General features: G+C 40.6%; 2 protein-coding genes across 2 annotated transcripts; both read left to right on the top strand.

The window, feature by feature from the left end:
• Window positions 1-7,819: 7,819 nt before the first annotated feature.
• LOC118211390 (CCN family member 5-like) lies at window positions 7,820-14,705 on the top strand. The gene is given in 7 exon segments (XM_035388567.1): window positions 7,820-7,969; window positions 8,688-8,904; window positions 9,727-9,925; window positions 12,964-12,994; window positions 12,997-13,156; window positions 13,294-13,348; window positions 14,378-14,705. Coding segments are annotated over 7 exon segments (1,140 nt in total).
• A 3,703-nt stretch (window positions 14,706-18,408) lies between these two features.
• si:dkey-78k11.9 (P2Y purinoceptor 1) lies at window positions 18,409-20,521 on the top strand. The gene has a single exon (XM_035386977.1). It carries the CDS (start codon window positions 18,807-18,809, stop codon window positions 19,812-19,814), a length of 1,008 nt encoding a protein of 335 aa, XP_035242868.1. The 5' UTR covers window positions 18,409-18,806; the 3' UTR covers window positions 19,815-20,521.
• The last annotated feature ends 3,168 nt before the right edge of the window (window positions 20,522-23,689 follow it).

Below are 23,689 nucleotides of genomic sequence, written 5' to 3'. Positions count from 1 at the left end.
ATACTTCTATTTGGTGTTAATGGGTAATTATTCGGGGTTCAAGCTCAAAGGGCTGAAACCCTATTGTTTTTGCTTTTGTGCTGGTTTACTATTAATCTTCTTCAGAAATGTTACCGTGAGAACGCAAATTCCCGTGAGATGGTAAATGGTAGAGACATGAAATTCTGCTCCTTGATTGGAAGTTTTCATGTTTTCAGGATTCAGGTTTTTAATACAAAGTCAAAGACATTAAATCCTTCATAGCATTTTGATATTATAGATAGTTACTTAAATAGGAGTAGAAAAAATCCCAATTAAATATAATTTTATATGAAATTACAATGGACAAACTATAATGGGGTTAAAAACTTTCCTAAGAGAAAGTGTGAACCCTTTATTGGCATGTAATTAGCCTGCTATAGATTTCAATAGTGGTGTATGCTCATCCCGCGATAGAGAGGCAGTCTGTTTTTCCAGACAGTATGGGGTTACTTACAACCTTATGCCAAACCTGTCATGTTCCGGTGTTCCTGTCTGCGTTTTCCCTGTTGGGCCGCCAGATGGCGGCACTTCTGTTTTGTGTCCTGTTCCCCCCTGTTAATTGTATTATTGGTTGTCTCGTTATCCCATCATTGTTCCCACCTGTGTCTTGTTATCCCCTCCTTCTGGTTTGATTGTTTTTTTAGTTCACCTGTGTCTTGTTACCCCCTGTCTATTTAAGTTCTTTGTCCCCTTGACTCAGGTGCTGGTTCCTTGTGTTTGTTTCCGATGTATGTTCAGACCATTTATACCTGCCTGTGTTTTTTTTTACCTGTTTGTGTTTGTTCCCGAATTCTATTTGTTGCAAACCGTATGTACCTGCCTGTATTTTGTTCCTGACTTGTGTTTTGTTTGACCTTCCCTTGTGCTCTGCCTTCCCGTGTTCTGCCCTGCCTGTGTTTTTGAGTTCCTGTTGTTTTCTGTTTCATTAGATTATTTTTTGAGTTTGTGTTTTTGCCCATTGTGGCCTTGTCTGTTCCCTGTTTGCTCACCTGTCGTTAGTAAAGTCTTTGTTAATTTTCCCTTTTTGAGTTTCGTGTTTTTTTTTTTTCCCCACTCTGCGCCTGGGTCCCACCACCCGTACCGTGACAAAACCGGCAACACAAGCTTTGGTTTGCTTACAGGACATCGCCATACAGATGTCTACTGATTCAGCATTTACTAGAAAGACTGGAGGATTTACAATGAAAAGCATTTGGAAAATAATGAATAATGAAATGAGAACCACACTGTGGACAGGAAAGGCAATTCGTTGTTGATGAAGGCAATATCAAATTCCAGGGTTCCAAAACTTTTATAGTTGATATGATTGTGTCTGCAGACACAACTGAGGACTGGTCAAGGTTGGGATCGACAGACACATGCAAACATCCCTATAAAATATTGCTTTGTCTGACAGAGGCAATCTCTTCACTGGCAAACACAGACAAGAAAGTATCTATTTATACACACAATGCCTCTTCAATCTCTGTTGTTTTTAAGGAACAGAGGATTCTCTTGGTTTGTTATTTTGTGTCAAAAATGTTTGGCTTAGGAGTGAGAGAGCGTCCTCAGCAAGTGACGTTGCTGCAGGCCATTATAAGTAAGGAAGGGCATTCTGAGGCATTCTGCATGACTTGTTCTCCTTTTTATTTTTAGTGTGAGTAACAAAAGTTTAGCCTACTAGATGCCTTCCTGTTATAGGTGTTACCTGAATGTGCAGGAGGCCAGTTTTATCTTTGCAATAAACATTTCATGAACAGCTGCTTTTCTATATTTCTCAAGAATCCTGCAAAAATGCAGAAAAGTGCATTTTTATGCAGAAAAGCATAAGGTGTTAGTGAAGACGACGTTGCAATTTCTCAAATCTGAGAGCAACAGTAGTCGGTTAACCATGCACATCATGTCAACTACAAAGTGTTATCACAGCTACTATGAATATTATTATAATGGGCCAGTGTAACAGTGTTGGTGTTTCGAATTTATGAGAACCTCTTTAGAAGTTGGTTGTGTGCATGCCTCTCTCCCAGTGTCATCAGTTAACCCCTCAAGGCTCCTCGAGACACATCTTCATGGAGAAGCCTTGGCTTCAGGGTTTTCACATGCCCAGACAGAACACTCGGAGTCCAAATCTTGTTTGCTCCTGAATAAAAATGTTCACTGCTGTATTTTGCTTGTGTGTGTGTGTGTGTGCGTGCATGCATGTGTGTGCATACAAGCCTGCACACGTGTTTGCGCACGTGTTTCGGCTTGTCTGTGTACATGTGTGTGTGCAAAAGTGTGTGTGTGCGCATGTGTGTGCTCACGTGTGTGTGTGTGCGTGTGTGCTTGTCTGTGTACATGTGTGTTAGTGTGTGTGTGTGCTTGTAGGACAGAGTGTGTGCTTGTAGGACACAGTGGGTAAGGAACTGCGCTTGTAACCGAAAGGTCGCAGGTTCGATTCCCGGGAGAGGACACTGCCGTTGTACCCTTGAGCAAGGTACTTAACCTGCATTGCTTCAGTATATATCCAGCTGTATAAATGGATACAATGTAAAGTGCTATGTAAAAAAGTTGCGTAAGTCGCTCTGGATAAGAGCGTCTGCTAAATGCCTGTAATGTAATGTCTGTGTACGTGTGTGTGCATAAGTGCGTGTGTGCGCATATGTGTGCTCACGTGTGTGTGTGTGTGTGTGTGTGCTTGCCTGTGTACATGTGTGTTAGTGTGTGTGTGCTTGTCTGTGTACGTGTGTGTGCATAAGTGTGTGTGTGCGCATGTGTGTGCTCACGTGTGTGTGTGTGCTTGTCTGTGTACATGTGTGTTAGTGTGTGTGTGGGTCAACTACATTCATCAATAAATACTTGGTATCCACAATACCAGGTGTCCACCAGCCTAGAGAGAACCAACACATTACCAGTAAGCTATTATAATTTCACACATAAAATAAGGGCTGGTTCATGGCATAGCCAACATAGGCAGTTGCCTAGGGCACCAGCCTTGGCCCAGCCTGGTTTAATTATATCCAAAATGTAATTATCAACAAAACCCAGCTGCTGTTCCTGCATGCTTGCATTCTTGCAGCTGGCTCCACACAAGAAAACTTTCCTCACCTCAGAGACTGCCAGTGCCCCACCCTTTTTAATGCCTTCCATTTGTCCCAATCGCCATGTCACTGCAGATCAGCACTGCTCCCACAATTCCACACCCCAGGCCAATCGACTGTTCCGTGCATGTTCTGCAGCCCTTTTCTCCTGACGTGTGTTTGTCTGTCTGTGTCTATATGTGTGTGCGTGTGTGTTTATGTGTCTGTGTGTGTATGCGTTAGTGTGTGTCTGTTTAAATAGTGCTACACATCTGGATGAAATCTGTAAGTGAAATATAAACTACAAAAGATCTAAAACTGGCTGACGGATCGGGTGCCACGTCTGCATGCTGCGTATGCTGCTGCCTATTTGGATGATGTCATCATTCACAGTAGCAGCTGGGAGCAGCATGTGCAGCAGGTGGGGGCGGTGCTCGAGTCCTTGAGGCAGACGGGGCTCACGGCTAACCCAAAGAAGTGTGCAATTGGCCGAGTGGAGGTACGGTATCTGGGGTACCACTTAGGAAGTGGACAGGTGCGACCTCTAGTGGATAAAACAGCAGCGATTGCGAACTGTCCACGACCGAAAACGAAAAAAGAGGTGAGGAGGTTCTTGGGGTTGGCCGGCTACTATAGGTGGTTTATTCCGGCGTTTTCGCAGCTGACCAGCCCCTTGACCGATTTAACTTGAAAAGGTGCCTCAGATCCCGTCCAGTGGACAGAGCCATGCCAGCGAGCGTTTGAGAGGGTAAAGGAAGCCCTCTGTCGGGAGCCGCTCTTGTTCACCCCTAATTTCTCTCTTTCTTTTACCCTGCAGACCGATGCCTCGGACAGAGGGCTGGGGGCCGTTTTGACCCAGCAGGTGGATGGAGTCAATCGCCCGATGCTGTACATCAGCCGGAAATTATCCTAGCGGGAGGCGAGGTACAGCACAATTGAAAAGGAGTGCCTTGCCATCCGGTGAGCGGTCGGTTCCCTCTGCTATTACCTGCTGGGTCGCCCATTCACCCTCTGTTCGGACCACGCTCCCCTCCAGTGGCTCCACCGCATGAAGGATGCCAATGCGCGAATCACCCGTTGGTATCTGGATCTACAGCCCTTTCATTTCAAGGTGGTTCATAGGCCGGGGGCGCAGATGGTGGTGGCAGACTTCCTTTCTTGCCCCGAAAGGGGGGGGGGGGGGGGCGGGGTCGGTCATCGGCCGGATGGCTCCCCAGCCTAAGTCGGGTGGTGGGGGTATGTGGTAGGGGGGGCGTGGTTTGTGCGTTGGCTGCAGAGAGAGAGTGGGCGGGGCGGCTCTCGGACTCTGTGCCACAGCTGTTAGAGGTTGCTAATCAGCACCGCTCTTTAAATGTTTAATTGTTTAACGATGTGCTGATTACCTTGACAGTGAGCCTGGGTGTTTTAAAAGGCGTTCGCCGAGGCAGACGGGGGAACTGGTGACGGAGGAAGTACGGCGCCAGGGCGAAAGTACTGTGTAAAACCCATGTAACCAGTTAAACGAGAAGCCGGGTGTTCGGCAACAATAAAAAGAAGTGATTACTTCAAACTCGTCTCTCTCTCTCTCTATACGCGAGCGGTGGCACTCACCTTGCTACAATGTTCCTTATCTTCTTTTACTTGTAAAGGACAAAATGATATTTAATAGGTTATCAACTAAAACATATTGTGGACTATATGTTCAGGCTTGTGGTCAGCAAACACGCATCAGACAGATACGCATTTCCTTTTTTTCTTCAGTTTTATTTTTCTTCCCTGACTTTTTCTTCAACCTGTCAGGATCCGTGGACAGTTTAGACTTTGCTTTTCAGATTTTGATCACCTGTGAAAAACGCACCCAGGGAGAGAAATACGTCATACCATCATATGTTGCTTTAGAAAGGGAATAACTCCATAAAATCTGACCTGTTTTGTGGTTTCTGGTTTATTCTGGCTTGAACAGATGGGTATTTTAGATTTATTTCTTTGTGAGGCAGGAAAAGCACACATTTTTGAACTACCAGATGTCAACTGCTGGTGTTATAAAAAAAAAGGGGGGGGGGGGAGCTATTGGTGAACATTCAGTGAATTGGCTGCAGAGAATTAACTGTATTTCTAGACAATCATCATTGTTTTGTGTGTTTGTGTCTGTGTATGACTGTGTGTCTGTGTTTTAGTAGACATTTTTTAGAATTCAGAAGTGCTCACAAATATTTATGTGCAATTAACAATAAAACTGTTACCCTTGACTCATGAATTTCTCTTCCATTTTCACCCATGCCTAATTCCAACAGAAAATAAGTGAATTTGGCTATTTACAACTGGTGACTGAACTATTATCACTGAAAGGATACGTGGTGTTTATTCTGGTCATACTGAAAGCTTTTAAACTCCACTGTGAGTAAAATTTGAGTAAACAGTGGGATAAGATGGTGCACCATATGCCTGTACATTAGTGAATTACTGCATTATTGAATTATTGTCACAGATGATCATTACACAGATGATGTGGCTTGTTCTGGCGTGCTTAATAATAATTCAATAATGCAGTAATTCACTAATGTACAGGCAATTAGTGAATTACTGCATTATTGAATTATTATTAAGCACGCCAGAACAAGCCACATCATCTGTAGGCAGTTCAAACTGGCAACCACAGCATTTGGTGCAGCCTATTCTAGGCTTAACTAATTTAGACAAATACGTAGACCTAAAATGGGTGTCAGAAGAGTGCATGATATAGTTAAACAACTGTTCATATTAGAGATATATGGCACACTAGTTTGGAAAAGAACATCTAAACTGGGGCAAGCGGTATCACATTTATCACATAATACACTGGGGAGTCTGGGGTACAAATACATTAGAGGATAGGGTGTAATGTCCATTTATCCTGTTTTGAAACTGTCAGATCACAAAGCAAAGAGAAGATGAAAATTTTAATTGAACGCTTTCACAAAACCTACTAACAAAATGAATCTGGATGCAATCGCTGATGCAACTGACAAGCTGAATTCCGTACACCACAATGGCAAGAAAAACCAACAGCTTTCTGGGTCAAACTCCAGACCCCGGGCAACAGTGCCCCACCGCTGCCTGCCGACGTGTAGGCCATGTTTCAATTGCGACACAGTTGCCCGGGGCTTTCCTGGGTCAGGCGGCTTACAACAATTTATATCTGTCTGTGTTTGCAATACTACAGAATACAATAATATATTTAACTGCTACGACTTGATATGAGCAAGTGAAGCTACAAAGCATTATAGATGCTTGTTCAACATCACTTTACTAACAGTGCTGGAAGAAGATTCATACGACTAATTACTACTTATGAAGATATAAATAATTTAAGTAATTACAGTTTTGAAATCTAAATTTTGTGGTGAGTTGGAGAAAAATCATGAAGCAGTTATAAGTAATGAATGTGCAGTCTGCAATATTGAGCTATTGTCTTAGCATAAAAAATTAAAATAACTTGCAACTTAGTTCTGTATTACATTTCTAGACATTTGCCTCAATGCATATTCTATAAATATTCTGCTTTTCTACATTTAAACGACATTGAGTCACAGTTTATAATGTAACATTTATCTTTATTGACTGCATTAATTAATGTTATAGCTAAAGTTTAATTCTGTGTACAGTTCACACTGGCAACCACAGAAATCTGGCGTTACGTAAAGAACTTCATACCTGTGATTAAGCAAACTGTGCACAGAGAGAATTCAGAGGGTAAATTCACACACATCTGGTGAACAACTGTATACTTACGAAATCTATTAATAGGTTTCCAAAGCAATAATATAGACTATACATGAAAGCTATTTTTAGGTTTTTAGTGGCTTTGTACAGATGGCTTTTTACAGATGAATGTGTCTGTATGTGTGTGTGTATGTGTTCACATGCATGCACATGTGTGAGTGGGTGTGTGCCTATATAAGTGTGTGCCTATAGCTGTGTATGAACTGGTTCTTATATTTTATATTTAAAATCGTGTTCATTCATGGCAGTTGCTTATTTGCTGATACAATTTTACATTATAAATTACCTTACATATTACATTACATTATTCTCAAACAGGTATGTACATAGTGATTTGCCAGAAGGAACTTAATGAATTGTGGTGATTTCACTGTAATTTGCTATACTATCATTATTATTTATATATTTGGATAGATGTATAACAAGATAGATATTCTGAGATGGATGTAATCACAGTCATGGATGTGATTCAGGATCATGTGATCCTGAATAATTTGTTATTTTTTATGCCTGTCCATTCCCTTTTCTTCTGAATTTGCAATACCTGATTGTATCAGCATTCTGAGTCAACCACGGCTCTCAGTTCAGGGCAGTGCAGACAAGCACGTATTCTACTGTGCAGCATGTGATGTCACCCACCGCTTCCTATCACACTGCAGCTCTCAAATCGGGCTTGCACAGGCATGAGTCGGAGGAAGACCACAAAATTTCTGAAATCTCAACTCCTCCATCCCTGTCAACTCCTGAACCTAGCAGCAGATCTGAGGTGCCCTGTGGGGTTGTGTACATGCAATAAATATTTAATCCGCTTTCTTTTTTACTTTTCATGCAAGACTGCTTTAAATTTTAGTCTTTGTAAAAGTCCAAATGAAAAGGAAAAGGAAAAAAAAACATTGCTGGGAGAGAATGGCAACAGGCACTGTGGATGTGAAATTAGAAACATTTGCCATCCATGTCCAACTGATGTTTTCACTGCAGTAGCCTGTCAGTGACATCACAGCTCAAGGCTTTATAAATGTATGAACTCAGCGGGCAGTTTTTCCAACAGCGCACCTAACAGAACGGCAGACTTCCTGCGGGAGAAACAGGTGGCCGGCCTGCGGCAGATGGAGAGGCGAGTGGGAGAGCGTGCGTCCGTCTGCCTTCTGCTGCTCTGCTCGCTCTCACAGGTGAGGGCTGCCTCCTTTCTCTCTCTCTCTCTCTCCCTCTCTGCCGAAGTAAGCCGTGTGTTTACTGCTCAGAATTCAGAGGTGGCTGTTCTGTCTATTTACATGTGCTAAATAAAGCTTTACATGTCACTCCTCATCAGATATTGAAAGGAAAAGGGAAATAAAACAATGAATTATATTCTAAGAATATTTTGCTACTGGCACAGCATGTAAGGTACAACATCAAAGATCAGAGTGATTTCCTGAAATAAATAAAAATGGCATATTTTTTTTGTAATGTCTAATGTAGAACTGGTGAAACAAAGCCAGCCATAGACAATTAGTTTGTCAAAAAAAAAATGTTTTTTTGACAATTAAGCCTTAATTACACGTTCAGAATTGATTAATGCCAACTGCTCAGTTTACCAAGTTTGCTTGGCCTGATGGACCATTGCATAATAATGAATGTTGTATGAAGTTTTACATAGCACTGTAAATCTAGTACTGATTATTTAAAATTTAATAAGTCACAGGGCCAGAGAATGTGATCAGAGGAAGTCCGATCACACAGCTGTCCTGCTTGATAATTCAATGTGCAAACTGAAAGGAAACAGAAGTGGCAGACCCGCAATGCTGTGTAATTCTACAATTCCCGAATGGATTAACGAACCAGCGATGCTGCCATCTGTAAAGATGACGAGGACACTTTGTGCTATCGTTGTAACGCTGCCCCCTGCAGGCTCTGTGCCAGCAGTGCGGGGGTCCGTGCTCCTGCCCATTGTCTGCGCCCTGCTGTCCCGCGGGTGTTCCGCGGGTCCTGGATGGGTGTGGCTGCTGCCAGGTGTGTGCCAGTCAGCGTGGCGAGGCCTGCAGTGAGAAGCTGGTGTGCGACGCCCGGCGGGGTTTGCAGTGCGACCACAGCGCCAGCTATCCTGGCGGCCCCGGGCAGTGTGTCGGTGGGTACCTCGCACGTGCATGCGACGCTGCTGCAGTCAACCGGCAGAGGAAAGCTCTACGAGCGAAATCAGCTAACCCTGCTATACGTGAAAAGTGCCGTTGGGACCTTGACAGGAAACCAAGCCCTATTTCCGTTGTTCTTGTGGTATCAGTTATTCAAATGTGCTTAAATCACTTCCTTAACGAAACAACGAAAATAAACTAAACAATCCTTGCACAATTCTGAATTAAATGGGCCAAAGCAGGTCTTGAACTGAAATCTGAAGTAAGTGTACAGAGTATACCCATGATGCATTTCCATGTTGTGCACATGATGGATTGTAGGGACAGGAGCTTCTCAACAAGAACACTGACAGCTGGGCAGTCAGTTTCCAAAGCGTCCTAGAGCCTCAAACAGGATAGGTCTTCACATTTATTCTGTGAAATGCAGGGGCCTAGAAATCTGATTCAGTAATATTCGGCCTTTTGTGCTTTTGTAGGTTGTGGAAAGTTGTGAAAATGTTGCGGATTCATCATTATGCTAGTTTGCAGACAGGAAAAGAGTATAACCTAGACTAATTCACAATGTTGCTGTTTGGTATGGGTAAAAAGAAACATCAGAAACATTGCTAAAATAATGTTTTTCACCACAACCTTTCAGAATAATGCTATGTGCTATCCGTAACAGGTGTAACGAGATTCAATCTGTGCAGTTCACAGAAGTGTGAACTGGCCACATAGTTTCTATTTACAGCAGCACACTTGCTGTACAGCTTCTGCCAGGAACCTATGATACGTGTGCTGTGATGTGAGACGAAGCACTGAAGATGTCTCTGTCTTAGGCCAAGACGAGCTGGGCTGCGAGCTGAACGGTGTGACGTACGAGGAGGGTCAGGTGTTCCTGCCCTCCTGCGGCCTCCGGTGCCAGTGCACGGGAGGGGGCGTGACCTGCGTGCGCCTGTGTAGCGATGGCCTGAGGCTGCCCAGCCCGGACTGCCCCAACCCCCGCTACCTTCAGCTAGCGGGGAAGTGCTGCAAGGAGTGGGTGTGTGAAAACTCAGGGCTACACGGCGCTTTGGCGGGTTCGTATCGCGCTGCTCTGGGGTGAACGTGCTGGCATAGGAGGTGCCATTCCATTGCAGATTCACATGGTGGCCAATAAGAAATATGCTAATGCTCCTGCTTCCAAAATGATTGCCATTGGTTTTTTAAATTTTTATTATTTTGGATTCAGCACAATACAAAACATCACTATATAAAAATTAGAAGGGAAGAAATACCAAATCACAGAATTTTTAATAACAAAAAAGAAAAAGGCAATCAAAATAAATTAGATAAAAAAAATCTGTCTTCTATGTCAATTCCATATTCAAGCCAAGTTACACTGTGATATTTGAAAAGATAAGCTCATAAGACTTTTTCTTTTGGTATTCTCCTTGTGTATTAGGATTTGATAAGGCAAAGAATTTCAGTTAGGAAAATCATTCACTTTGGGATATAATGAAAAAATTTGTTTTTAGGGATTACGTATTTTGCAGAAAGAATGAAGAACTTGACAACATACTCTAGAGTGCAGTCGTTATCTTTCATAGTAAATTTGTGATCTTGGAGTTAGTATCTGAAGACAAGTCAATTTTTTATAAAGCAGTGCTTTGAGCTGTGACTTCATGTAATATTACTCAACCGGATGCACAGATTCATCTGTTTAAATAGGAGTAAAGCACGTCTGCAGTAACCAGGCAACTGTGTGGGCGGAAAGGATGTTGGTTTTGAAAAATGAGTCATAAAGATTTTAAACACCTGTGGGGGTAATTGGATGTGCACAAACATTCAAATTTTACTTTCAGTACCGTTATAGTTATCATTGACGTGGAATAAACAAATGCCACTCCTACATTTTACTTATTTTCAGAAATGCTAATATTTGTGCCATGCAACCATTAAATGAAAAATAAACCCGTAATTGGAAAATGCCTGAAATACATTGGTGTCACTACAAAAAATAAACTGATTGATCTATAGCAAATAACATTCTGGACTCCTTGCTGGAAGAGAAATATCACAGAAATGTATGTTCAGTTCTGTTTACAAAGACCACACAGCCACATTTTGACAATGCAGTGTTGACAAAACTCAAATTTGAAAAGAGCAAAAGTCGAGGATCCTTTTGGTTGTTAACTTGTGATACTTCCTGACAAAGCCCCATGCTGTCCCCCTTACCCCAACCACAAAAGCCAACATTGTAGCTGTAGCTTTTATTTGTTTTGCATCGAAAGTACATTTTTCTACCCTTAATTTTTGGTGAATATGGAACTCACCTGTTGAAATTGTGCTTGAGAAAAAATGTAAAACACTGTGATTGCTAATTATACAGCATATAAATAAAATAAAATGTAAATGTAAAATTATTATTTGTGGCCAAGCACCGTTTTTCCATTATTGGAAGTCTATGGCAGCCCCTAGAACTGCTTTGTGGATTTTTGTGAAATTTGGCATACAGACAGAGGACAGTCCAAAGTATCACCTTGTCAAATTTGGTCAGTACATTAATCCCTCTAGTGCCACCAACAGGCTATGGTTGGAATTATTCATACCTAGAAAGGAAAGAGACTATCCTAACAATTAAATAAAAATAACAAACAACTCAACCTGACTACACTCAGCATTAACAGAAGAAAATAAGTTAACAGAAAAGACAGTTCACCCCAACCTTTGGCCTTGTCAATGAAGACAAAAAGAGGGAACACAGCATATCAACCCTCTTACTATGTTCTGTTAATGACAGTTGAAAATTACCTGTTGGCAATCTGCAATATGTTTTAAAATTAAAATAAAAACCAGCCCCCCCTGGATTACCAGATTACCTTGTTCCCCCACGATCCATGCTCTAGAGTTTTACAGCTGGGGGTGCTCTATAGTGCCACATATGTGCAGTTTTCAAATGGCCAAATCTCTTATCTCATTTTGCTTGTAGAGATAAAACATGGCTTGTTTTCCTCCTCTCAGCAAAGAAAGTGAAGACGCACAAACAGGAAGTGAGGTTTAGTTGTGAATTCACACCTGAATTTGTGCATGTATTTAGGTGTGAAGCAGGGCGTTCCTGCAAAAGAGCATCCGTGCTCAGTGAACCTACCCTGGGTAAATAAAGGTTAAATAAATAAATAAAAAATAATTCCTTAAAATTTTATTATGATACTAATAAGCGTTATGTATATCTTTATCTAGAGGCCCTAGGGGTGTGCAGACAGAACTTGGCAAACTCAGTAAATCCATCTAGTTGTTAAAACCTAATTAGTTGTATTTCTGGCTCCATAAATCCTGCATCAGTCAAACTTGAAATTACATGCATGACAAAGCCTGGAGAACAACAACAACAACAACAACAACAACAACAACAACAACAATAATAATAATAATAATAAAGGTGCCACTGTACCCAGTGACCTTGTTCATCATAATGCTTGGCCCCTTCATTGCTGCTTGCAGCTACATTGCTTATTATAATTGTGAGTTAAGAGCTTTTGACAGATGCCAAATAAATGCAGGCCTTTCTCCTACATCATCATGTGAAATGTTTAGTTGGGAAATAATTTGCTTTCAGTAATACAGCACTTTCCATTTTACTCTGCCGTTATCTGCATCTCTGTGTTCACCTGCATGGAATTGTATTACCATCACATTATTGTTGACTCATAGGAAGTGATTTCACAAGTCATGCACTATGCTGCTTCCAGATACTTGTCCACACTTCCTGAAACACAATAAAGGTCCCTGACTGAAGCAGTGAAGAAATAATGCACTCTATGGGCACAATGTGGGGTCTGATGTCCCAACTGTAGAACGGTTGACTTACAAATAAATGCAAATGTTTTTTACTAGCATAGGCAAATTCTGCGATTACCAAAAAGAACTTGCATTTGTGAAGGAAAAATAATTAGGGCTTGCATTTAATTAAATACGTTAAAGTTCAGGAAATACGTTAATTGAATCTAAGCCTAAGTCATTTTTAAAAACTTTTTTATGAATTCGCTCCATGTCATGTCATGTCTTCAGCCTATAGACAGCAGATGATGGATCAGAACCAGTTCTGACTGCATACAGCAGAGCACCTGCTGTGGGGCGCCTGCTCTCACAGCTGCGGCCCGGGGGTCTCGACCCGCGTTTCTAACGGAAACCCGGCCTTCCGCCTGGAGACACAGACCCGTCTGCCATGCCCTGTCCCGGGCCACTCCCACGGTGAGCGACCACGTCTTCCTCTGCATCCTAAATCCTGTCCAACAACTTTCTGAGATTATTATTTTTTAAGATGAGAGAAAAGGGTGAGGCTAATACGTTTGACATATGCGCTAGTTTAACATACGAGGTTGAGTGACTGTGTCCGTGAAACAAACATGGCTGTGTTCTCACAGTGTTTTGTGCCAGTGGCAGACAGCAGCCCAGTTTTGCTGGCAGGAGCTCAGAATCGTAATTTCTCAGCAAGACATTAGCAGTGCCGAAGGAAGACACTGAGAAAGAAGGACCCATCTGAGTTTGATTGAGTGTATTGCAAAAGCACAAGATTTGCCAACTGAATAACATGAGCTGAGTATAGTTTGATGCTAAGTATTCATTTTTATTTTTCTGTTAAATGAAAAGTGCAATAACACCCATGTGCTTTATTCATTTCTGCACTTTTTAATAAATATGGGAAAATAAATGATGAATATTTTGAAATATAGCTGGTTGAGGACCTAGGCATCTGACATGATATTAAAATTAGGTGCAACCTCATTACAAATTTATCGAGGGTATGAACTGTAACACAGCTCAGGCCTCAACATATCAAGGAAATGAACTTACTTGACATAACCTTATATGACTTATGACAATTATAATAAAAAAGCCCTAATTGCAATGCATAAACATTGTATCAAGCACTGGCAGATTTATCACATTTTACTTGTGTAGTGACTGCACCTGATTAGCTTTACACTTGTGGAGTATTACAGTTATGCTGGTTTATTTGCACTTATTTGCTATAATGGCCTTGGAAGTCACTTTGGACAGAAATGCCTGCCACACAAGAACATAGGAACTTCTTTAAGAACAATATAATATTTTTTGCTGATGAGAACAGGCTGTTTATACATGCCATTGAGAGATTATCTAGCACTGGGACAAGACTGGTTCTGAATTCAATAGAGCAGAAAACCTTAATGTCCTTAAAATGAGTTTGTTCTACATTATGAACAAACAGGACTCATTGAAATACTTTACATGCATGCACATAACATAACATTTCCAACATTAAAGTTACATGTAATAGCCTTCATGGTGAGCATGTATACATAAAATGTCATTAAAGTAGACTGATTGCCTTCAAGCGAAATGCCATTTTTACTTTTAAGAGGCTGTATTCTTACTGCTTCTCCTAAAACAACCTTCTGCTTCTGCTAACATGACCCAACAAGCTGTACTATGAACTGACAGCTCTAACTGAGTGAAGGTACATAGAAGCTTTAACTGTGTGTTGCAGGCCTCGGGCTGGTGTGAGCCTAGTTACCGGGCGGCCTTTCCCGTGAGGCTGGAGCACCAGGGCTGCTTGAGCGCGCGTTTGTACAGGCCCCGGTACTGCGGCCACTGCCCTGACGGGCGCTGCTGCAGCCCCCGCCGAACCCACACCATCCCGGTGGCCTTCCGTTGCCCAATCGGTTATGGCAATCGAGTCCTGCGCCTGCCGCTACAACTGCCCCCGTCCATACACCCCGGCTCGCGTAGCCCCCAGGGGCCCCACACAACCGTTTTAGAGGGCCCCGGTCCCTCGACAAAGGAGGTCCCTTAACAACACAGGGTTAAACCCCTGCTGCTCATCCCCAAACACAGGAGTGCTTCCTTCAAAAGGTCCTACCACAGCCCTGGTCTCCAGACACAAGGCACCTTCCATAAAGGGTCTTACCCCCTGGTCTCGGAAGCCCCTTGTCAGACTGCCAGGGTCAATAAATGGGATTTTGCAGACACTCGGAAACAATGCGAGGGAAAAAGAGTTAGAAGTAAGAAGTTCAGGCTCCAGGAAAGAAGTTCAGGAGTAGACCATAGCATGGGTGGCAGAACCAGGTTGCAGAACCGGAATGTCTCAGCAAACTGCCTTGCATAAAATACTCCAAGAAGATAACCATCTTTGTAAAACTTCTCCTGAAAGAAAATATGTAAAGCAACATAAGTGAATAAACCTGGGGGAAAGTCCTTATGGGCCCTGAAGATATAGGACTTGAGGCAACTGACCATGTTGCTCAAAGTATTTCACTTGAAGCTTCCATTTGGTGTGACAGAGTTTACTACATTCATTCATGTATAGAATACTATTCCATTTTCCTGATCTCACATGAAATGGATACACTAATCACGAGTCCTGGGTCAAGCATATCTTAGGCCCTACAGCCCATCCAGTGATTATGCATATCCAGTAGGTTTTATAGACAGTCTAGTAGTTGTATTTGTCTTAGCAAATAGGCCTACATTTTAAAATAAGCACTGTTCATAAATTCTACTGACTGGTTTTAATGTTCTGTGCATTTTTAGAATGTGACATTACAAGAGGAAGTGTCTGTTTTCAAATATACTGCCTGCATATGACTGTTGTGTCATATGTGGAAACTGTCAAAAATACATATTGGTATTAGTCATTCTTTTTGTAAAAAGGCTTAAAAACAACTGAGAAAACCAAGGACTTGAAAAAGACTAATAATTGATTTTAAAAAGCACCAGCAGAACAAATGATCATAGTGGCTCACGTTCCCTCCTCTGCCCCTACTGATAGTCCTTAAATAGGTTGAGCCAATCAATTGCACCTGGTTTCAATTGCCTCAAATTAAGAAATTTAATTCAATTAAACAATTAAATTAAATCAATGAAACAATTAGTAAGCGAGTGAAGGGCCACTCCTTCACACTATTCTTTGCTTAAGGAAAATGGTGAATCCTGATGCAACTAAGCTTGTTAGAGTAACTACAGTTTTTTGCAGGGGAGAACTGGCAAGGGCAGAAGAACTAGGCTATTTGAAAAGCCAATGCTTTTAATAATTTAGTGTCAAGTTAACTATGGTGCTAACAAGTCATAAGCTGCTACAAAAGCTGCTACAAAAATGTGGTTAACTAACATGCAAGTTAACTCACATGTTATGAAGAATAACATTTTCATAGCAACTAATACATGCCAAGCATTCCTGCAGGTGAGCACATCATGAATGTTCTGTAAATGTTTTCTGGTATTTCAGACAATATGAACTTGCAATATGATATAATATGATAATACAAACTTGTCAATGTGTTCAAATTCAAATCTTTACGTGTTTTTATTTTTTCATGGTTAAGTAGTCATATAAGCTTTTGTCTGACAATTTACCAATTATTGATGGGTGAATTCCTGTACGTCTACGTTTAGCATTTAGTAAGTTAAGGCAATAAACAATGCAGTTCTCTGACATTCCATGCAGCATAGGGACACTACATGCTACAGTATATAAGACATCAATATGTGACTCAAATGAAAGGCCTGACATGAGCTTCAAAGCAATTATGTCTGTTTTGCTCCTTTTGACCTCAACATGCATTATTATTGTTCCTGTGTAGCTGAATACACACTGCCAGAGAGGAAATAATACTGTTTAAGCAGTGAAAACAAGTTAACACAGTGCACCAATAACCATTAAAATGATCCATCCTAGTTTTGTTGTTTTTAAGCTTTACTCATGTTCAATGTTTACAACGATTTTTTTTTAAAGATGAGAAAAGGTGAAAAATTATAACCAAGCTTTCTATTTGGTTTTTGTTTTTGTTTTACGGTACAGGCATACATGGATGATGTAGTCCAGGGGTGGCCAACTCCGGTCCTGGAGAGCCGCAGGGTCTGCTGGCTTTTGTTTTTACTCGGCACTTAATTGATCAATTAAAGCAGTTGATTACATAGTTAACTCATCTCACCTGGTTTATTTTGTGTAAGTGGTTGTTGTATTTAAGGTCAAAACAAAAACCCGCAGACCCTGCGGCTCCCCAGGACCGGAGTTGGCCACCCCTAGACTACATCATCCATGTATGCCTGTACCGTAAAAGAAAAACAAAAACCAAATAGGAAAAAAACTTTGAATTACAGTGTATTCACTAGTGCCTTGTAAAGAGTGAACACCTCGAAATGCACAGTTAATTTTAAATCCAACTTACATGGAAGATAATGTTTCCAAATAAGTTCCTCATAAAGTTCCTACACTATTATAGTTAAAAATCTTTTTCTTCAATCTGAACACCCACGCCTACGTTTTAATGACTTAATATGTTTTAGAGAGACACTGCCATTGTACCCTTGAGCAAGGTACTTAAAGTAATAATCTCAAAGATTTTCATTAAAATAAATGTCTGTTAAGTCACTATCTATCGCTGAATTAGGTAACACAACGGTGATTGAGCCTATTATATTAATTAATATTATTATTATTATAATAATTTATGATTAAAGAACTGGGTGTCTGTGGCGACATTCCCGGGAAAAAATCACAAGCGGCGCATAGTTAGTGACGCATTTTCCATCACCCATCAGTGGTTGGTCCGCCAGAGAGGGTATGCGGAGCTAACGCAACAGGCTCGCTCTTGAACTCACTTGTGTGTGAGCGGCGTACTGTTTTTTTTTCCCGGTGTCTGCTAGCGTTACAGACTGTGTGTGTGTGTGTGTGTGTATATATATATATATATATATATACATACATACATACATATGTGTGTGTGTGTGTGTGTGTGCCGTGCATACATGTATATACATTTGCAATCATGCCAGACACACACAGCCTGTGAACCCTACTTTGAGGGTATGATCCTCATAGGAATTATGGTCCCATAAAAAGGACTGCAATTCCTATGGTTCACCCGATATGAATGGAGATACCATCCAATTAAAGGTGACATTCTGCACTTTAACCTCATATTCATTGTTATATTTCAAATCCACTGTGCTGGAGCCAAAATTGTGTCACTCTCCAAATGCTTACATATCCACATAAAGTGTATTGTATTATATATTGCTTAGATAAACAAATAATATGCCTAATATACATTTACAATTTATATGAAATGTATGCTTAAGCATATGCAATTTTCCTACTGATAGCTGATATTTTCCATTGTTGATTCAATAAAATATCAATGACCTGCCGCAAGAAAGACATTTTTCCCTAAGAAAAATTTGTTCTTATAAAATATCAAATTGTCAATGTATTTCTTCCTAAAAACATAAATATCACAAATACAGTCACTTGAAGGGGAACTGTTAGACTGAATTTTACCAGGTGAAAAAGAGCAATAATTCAGTCGACGGTTTTACATTAAGGTGTGACCTCTACGTTAGCATTTCTGGGAAATCCGACCAGATCCTGTAACTCGAGTTTAAGTATTGACTTATTTCACTCCCGTAAGTAGGCTATGCTCATAAATGAACAGTGACAGGATGTGGGTTGTCAGCCGTTAGCAATTATGAGACTGATGTTCAGTGCTAACTTAACTACCCCGATATGAAATGTTAAGCTGTTGATTTTTACATGTAACTTTTCCTCACACAGTAAAATGTTCAGTGTTGAATCAAATCTTACAGTGTACGAATGATCCCGGTTGGACTCACATGTACTCGGCAAGAATTTAATTAACATATTTTACTGTCTGTGGTCCTGCACTCTAAGTTATGGATGTGGGCGTAGCATATTCACTGTGTGATTTCATTTTCATCAGCAAGCGCTTCATAGATTAATCATGGAAGTTAGGCGTTGGTCGTGCTACAGTCTTGACGAATACCTGGCAATTGCCAACGGACTTTTTCCTGTAGCAGTAGAAGTAATGCCTAAACGCATTTAGCTGACGGCTCCATAAATGAAGAAAAACATTAAACCTTTTCTGGGACGACCACAATGAACAACACCAACTGTGGAAAGATAGACACGAAATTTACGCATATATTCTTGCCAACGGTGTACGTTCTGGTGTTCATAATTGGTTTATTTGGAAATTATTTTGGTTTAAAGTCTGTGTGTCGGAGCTGGAGGAAACTTGGGAGCATAAACATTTTTATATTAAACCTGGGAGTTGCCGACCTGCTGTATGTATTCACGCTGCCGTTCCTGGTTGTTTATTACGCGGCGAAGGGCAAATGGATTTTTGGACGTTCGTTTTGCAAGGTAACCAGATTTTTATTCAATCTGAATCTGTACTGCAGCATCGGGTTCCTCACTTGCATTAGCATTTACAGATACCTGGGGATTGTTCATCCTCTGAAAGTTATGGGACGAATTAACACTCGACATTCCATGGTAATAAGTATAATTGTCTGGCTCTTAGTTATCATTCAAATCCTTCCAGACATGTTCTTTGACAAGACTTCGGGGAATTCTTCCGAAAAATGTTATGACACCACTGCCGACTACCTAATCACGGATTACCTTCCATACAGCGTTGGTTGGACATTCACCGGATTTTGCGTTCCCTTGCTCATCATCTTGGGGTGTTACGGACACGTAGCTGTGGTTCTGGCCTCAAAAGCGAACGTCAATGCATTGTTGAAGCAGCGGTGTCAGAAACTCGTAGTTATGCTCGTTGTGTTGTTTTCCGTTTGTTTCATCCCTTACCACGTTTTGAGAAACCTTAATCTCAAGACACGGATACTAAAAAACGAGGGAACATGTGATGAAAGATTTAAAGACATTTACATCGCCTACCAAGTAAGCCGAGCTCTGGCGTGCATGAACAGCGCCATCAACCCGCTAATTTATTTAGTGGGCAACGACGACTTCCTTCTGCGCTTTCATGAGATCAGTAAACGAGCAAGGAGGTCTGTTGTACACATGGCTGGTGTAATTATCTACCGTAAACCAAACGAGCCTGACTTCATCCCGATGGATTCCAGAGGAACTATGATATAAGTGAACCATAGTTAAGTATAGCGTAACTTGGCGGGATGGCATACCTGCCAACCCAATCTCTGTGTATAATGGTAGATTGCTACTTGATGTAAAATTGCAGTAATGATTTTGTAAGAACAACTGTTTGCTTTAAGTCACATTGTTTGCCCATGTATGTTTGTACAATATTTTTTGTATTCTATTGAAGGACTCAAAAATGAAAAAGGGAATTAGCACTTGTATTAGCCCATGCTTGTTATTGATATGTATTGTGAGTAACCACAGTATTGAAGTGAAGTTACTTTCAAAGTCAGCACACAAGGATGCCTACTTAAGTAGCTACACATCTAATAAGTGCTTGGAAATTGTTTGCCTGTCAGTTGTTTGTTAAAAGGAAAAATGTCCTTTTTCAGTTGTCTCTGCTGGCTTAAGCTTCTGCTGTCTTCAGGCCTTTGTAATATAAATGCTTATTTCTATTTTCTAAAATAAATTTAGTTGGTGAAGTGCATGTTAGCTCTTTGATGAGGGTGTATTTCTGTATAAGTGTTGACATAGTCATAAATTTATTAGGCAATTTCTGACTATTAAAACATTCATGTACATCATTTGGCACACCAGTCTGATTTATAAGAGAAAATTCTATTGAAAGACATCTAATTTTTGCTATTGTTTCATTCATATGCCACTGAATTCCTTGTACAAATAAATACTTATCAGTTTGACTTTTTTATGGCCTAGAAAAAGTAAATCATATTTTTCTTACGGTGGTTATAATCCTGACATGCTTAATGTGACATTAACTGTAAAACGTTCAGTGTGGATTATGCAATCCGGGCAAAATATTTCCTAAAATTTGTGATTTCTGAACAAATTTCCAAAAACCTAGCAGTGATTGATATTAAACCCAAGGGGTGGATGGATGTGCCAAACAGATGACATCACCAAAGCCGGTTTTAAATGCTTATAATGTCCACCCAAACACTTGCAAGGCAGTTTCCATTTTCAGAGGAGAATTCTACACGGTAAGCAATTTTTGTAAATGGCACAGTGTTTAACATTATATTGGGCAGTATATGATACGTAGGCTAAGGAATAAACCATGACGTGCTGTCCCGTTATTGGAAAATAATGTATGCTACTACTGGGGTGGTGATGCGCCCGAGGCGAAGCCGAGGGTCGCTTAACCAGCACCGAAGTACATTATTTTCCAATAACGGGACAGCCCGGAGGGGTTTATTCCACTTATACAACGGGTTGCCAACAATAACTATATATGGTGACTTTAATATTTATTGATTTTTATCGACTTAATCGGCTGAAAGTGAAATATTCTTCCGCGGCCGTTTGGGCATATTATTTTACCGTTGTCAAGCAAAACTCTAGTTGGTAGGCTAGTTCTATTTGCACCGTTGTTAAGCAAAAACCTCTGGTCGTTAATTCTACGAAAACAACGATTCCATCGAGAAATAGTTCCTTCTCGTTTCATACCATAGCCTACAATTAGCATCAATGTTGGTCATTTTTGTCATTACATTATTTAAGAAAACCACATGAAACCATAACTCAATCAAATTTATCTTCCTAGCTCTGTCTTGCTTTTTAAAATGTTGCGGTCTTGCAGTGTAGACATTCGTTTTTCCAAGACACTCTGAAACCGGGTTTGAATGCCAGTTAACTTTATGATAGGTTCGCCGTCACCTGTCACCTAGCCAATATTAAAATTCTGGGTTTTAGGTCAGAATGATCTCACAGCATGCTTGTTATCCCAGATAGCTAGCTAGCTAGCTAACTATTGAACTGTATTCATAACAGCGGTTACTACAAATGTAAATGGTAAATGGTAAATGGACTGCATTTATATAGCGCTTTTATCCAAAGCGCTTTACAATTGATGCCTCTCATTCGCCAGAGCAGTTAGGGGTTAGGTGTCTTGCTCAAGGACACTTCGACATGCCCAGGGCGGGGTTTGAACCGGCAACCCTCCGACTGCCAGACAATCGGTCTTACCTCCTGAGCTATGTCGCCCTTAATGTGATCGTTTACAAAGATACGGATGAAAATGCGCCCCGTAGCCATGACTTAAATATGGAATGCCTATTCTACTGTCAAAATAAGGGACGATTCCGTATTTTGCCGGATTGTTGGCATTCCTAAATGAAGCCAGCAACTAGAACCATGATTCAACGTTGCCATCAATTGCGAAATTGGACACTGAAAAGGGGACGGGACGTAACAACAATTGAAAATCGAAAGAATAATGTTGCTGTTTTAACTGCTTTAGAATGCTGAATTTTGTAGCACGTTGAGTTTATAACTGTTAAAAGGCCTGATGTGTCCCTTTACTGAAAAATAATGCACACCCTTGGCTTTGGACAGAATCGAGTATTCAGCAAGCCGTTGTATAAAGTGAAATAATTTTACGGTTTACTACTGTGAATGGCAATGCATTATGGGCAACTACTTTGTATACATGGCATATATTTTAAAACATAACGGCAGACAGTCAGCCAGCCTCAAGTTCGTTCAGGTTGATGGGCTTTTCCGCACCGGACTGTAAATCACATTGTAAAAATCACAAGACCGCTTAACTCTATGGTTTTGGCTCCAAATCAACAACATGGCTGCGTCTGCCATTGAGCTTCAAAACGTGTTTTAGAGACCCTCGGAGTGTCAATGGGTGACGTCACAGTAGCTTTGTCCATATTTTTTACAGTCTCTGCATGGGACACAATACTATTGGTTGTACTGTGAAACCATTCATAGCAAATGTTGGTGAACTGCGAAAAACCGACAAAAAAAAAAAAAAAAAAAAAGAAAACTGAAAAACTGACTGAAGAAGTGTTTCTCAAAGGCCCATATCAAGCTATTGGACCGGACAGAAAGTCCAGAAGAAACTTTCCTACCAAACCACCTACCTGAATTTGTCTCTAGCGCAGTGGTTAGCATGGCTGCCTTTCACCTGGGAGACCTCAGTTTGAGCCTTGTTAGGTCCTTGGTTGTTACGCAGATTTTACAGTAGTCTTGTGTTTTACAATGAGCCATTAGTGTTATACTCTTTTTGTAGTTACAGTAGTGGTTACTGTGTTTCACATGACAGTAATACCACTGTAAATTAATTCACTGTAATTTACTGGCAACCAGTTACTGTAACAATTTTACAGTGTAGGTTCTCTTTCAGTACAGTAAGTGAAATTCATTTTGCATATTAAAGGAACACTTAAATCAAAACAACTAATATTTAGTTTCACAAAACAAATTTATTTAAAAAAAAAAAAGTGCCATATACTTACACTGATTAATTACAATATGAGCAAATTTTTAATGCTTTTTATTGTCAGTTACAAATATTAGGTTATCATAAAGGCAGGCTCTGATACGTAAATTTAAAATGATTACTGTTCTAGATATAAAGGAAAGGTTTCATAGTAATTTCAACACTGCTCATTAGGTAAAGAAAGATGTGCTTCTGTCCACATGTCTTTTTGGACACTGAAGTATCACAATTGAAAATATCAGCTGGTATTTTGTTCCCAAAAGCTCACTGGGCTTTCCTCACTCCCAGGCAGGGCATATCTCAACCAACTGATACATTCACAGGCCGCTGAGAAAATCCCTTAACACATTTTGCCTGGTCCAAACCTCCCATCAGATCCCAGACTGTACATGCATTCGTGTAAAAGAAAGAGTAAAAATTAATGCCAGCCTCTGACTGTACATGAAAGATCTGTGGATCTCAGATAATACTCTGATTAATAAAAATTACATATTTTAGTCATTGTGTTACCATATTGATTTAGACAGATCTAGACACTTAATGTATTTCTAAATGGATAGTCGATTGTTCAAACAGCTTTCCTGGCTGTAAACAGAATGTTCATCATTGTACCCAGTGTTGG

Source organism: Anguilla anguilla, chromosome 13 (assembly GCF_013347855.1).
Source record: "Anguilla anguilla isolate fAngAng1 chromosome 13, fAngAng1.pri, whole genome shotgun sequence".
In the NCBI taxonomy this organism is placed as follows: Eukaryota; Metazoa; Chordata; class Actinopteri; order Anguilliformes; family Anguillidae; genus Anguilla; species Anguilla anguilla.
This window is presented reverse-complemented; position numbering and strand designations above follow the sequence as displayed.

What these genes read in the sequence shown, in the direction of transcription:
- si:dkey-78k11.9 (XM_035386977.1), top strand. Translation starts at nt 18,807, where the DNA reads ATGAACAACACCAACTGTGGAAAGATAGACACGAAATTTACGCATATA.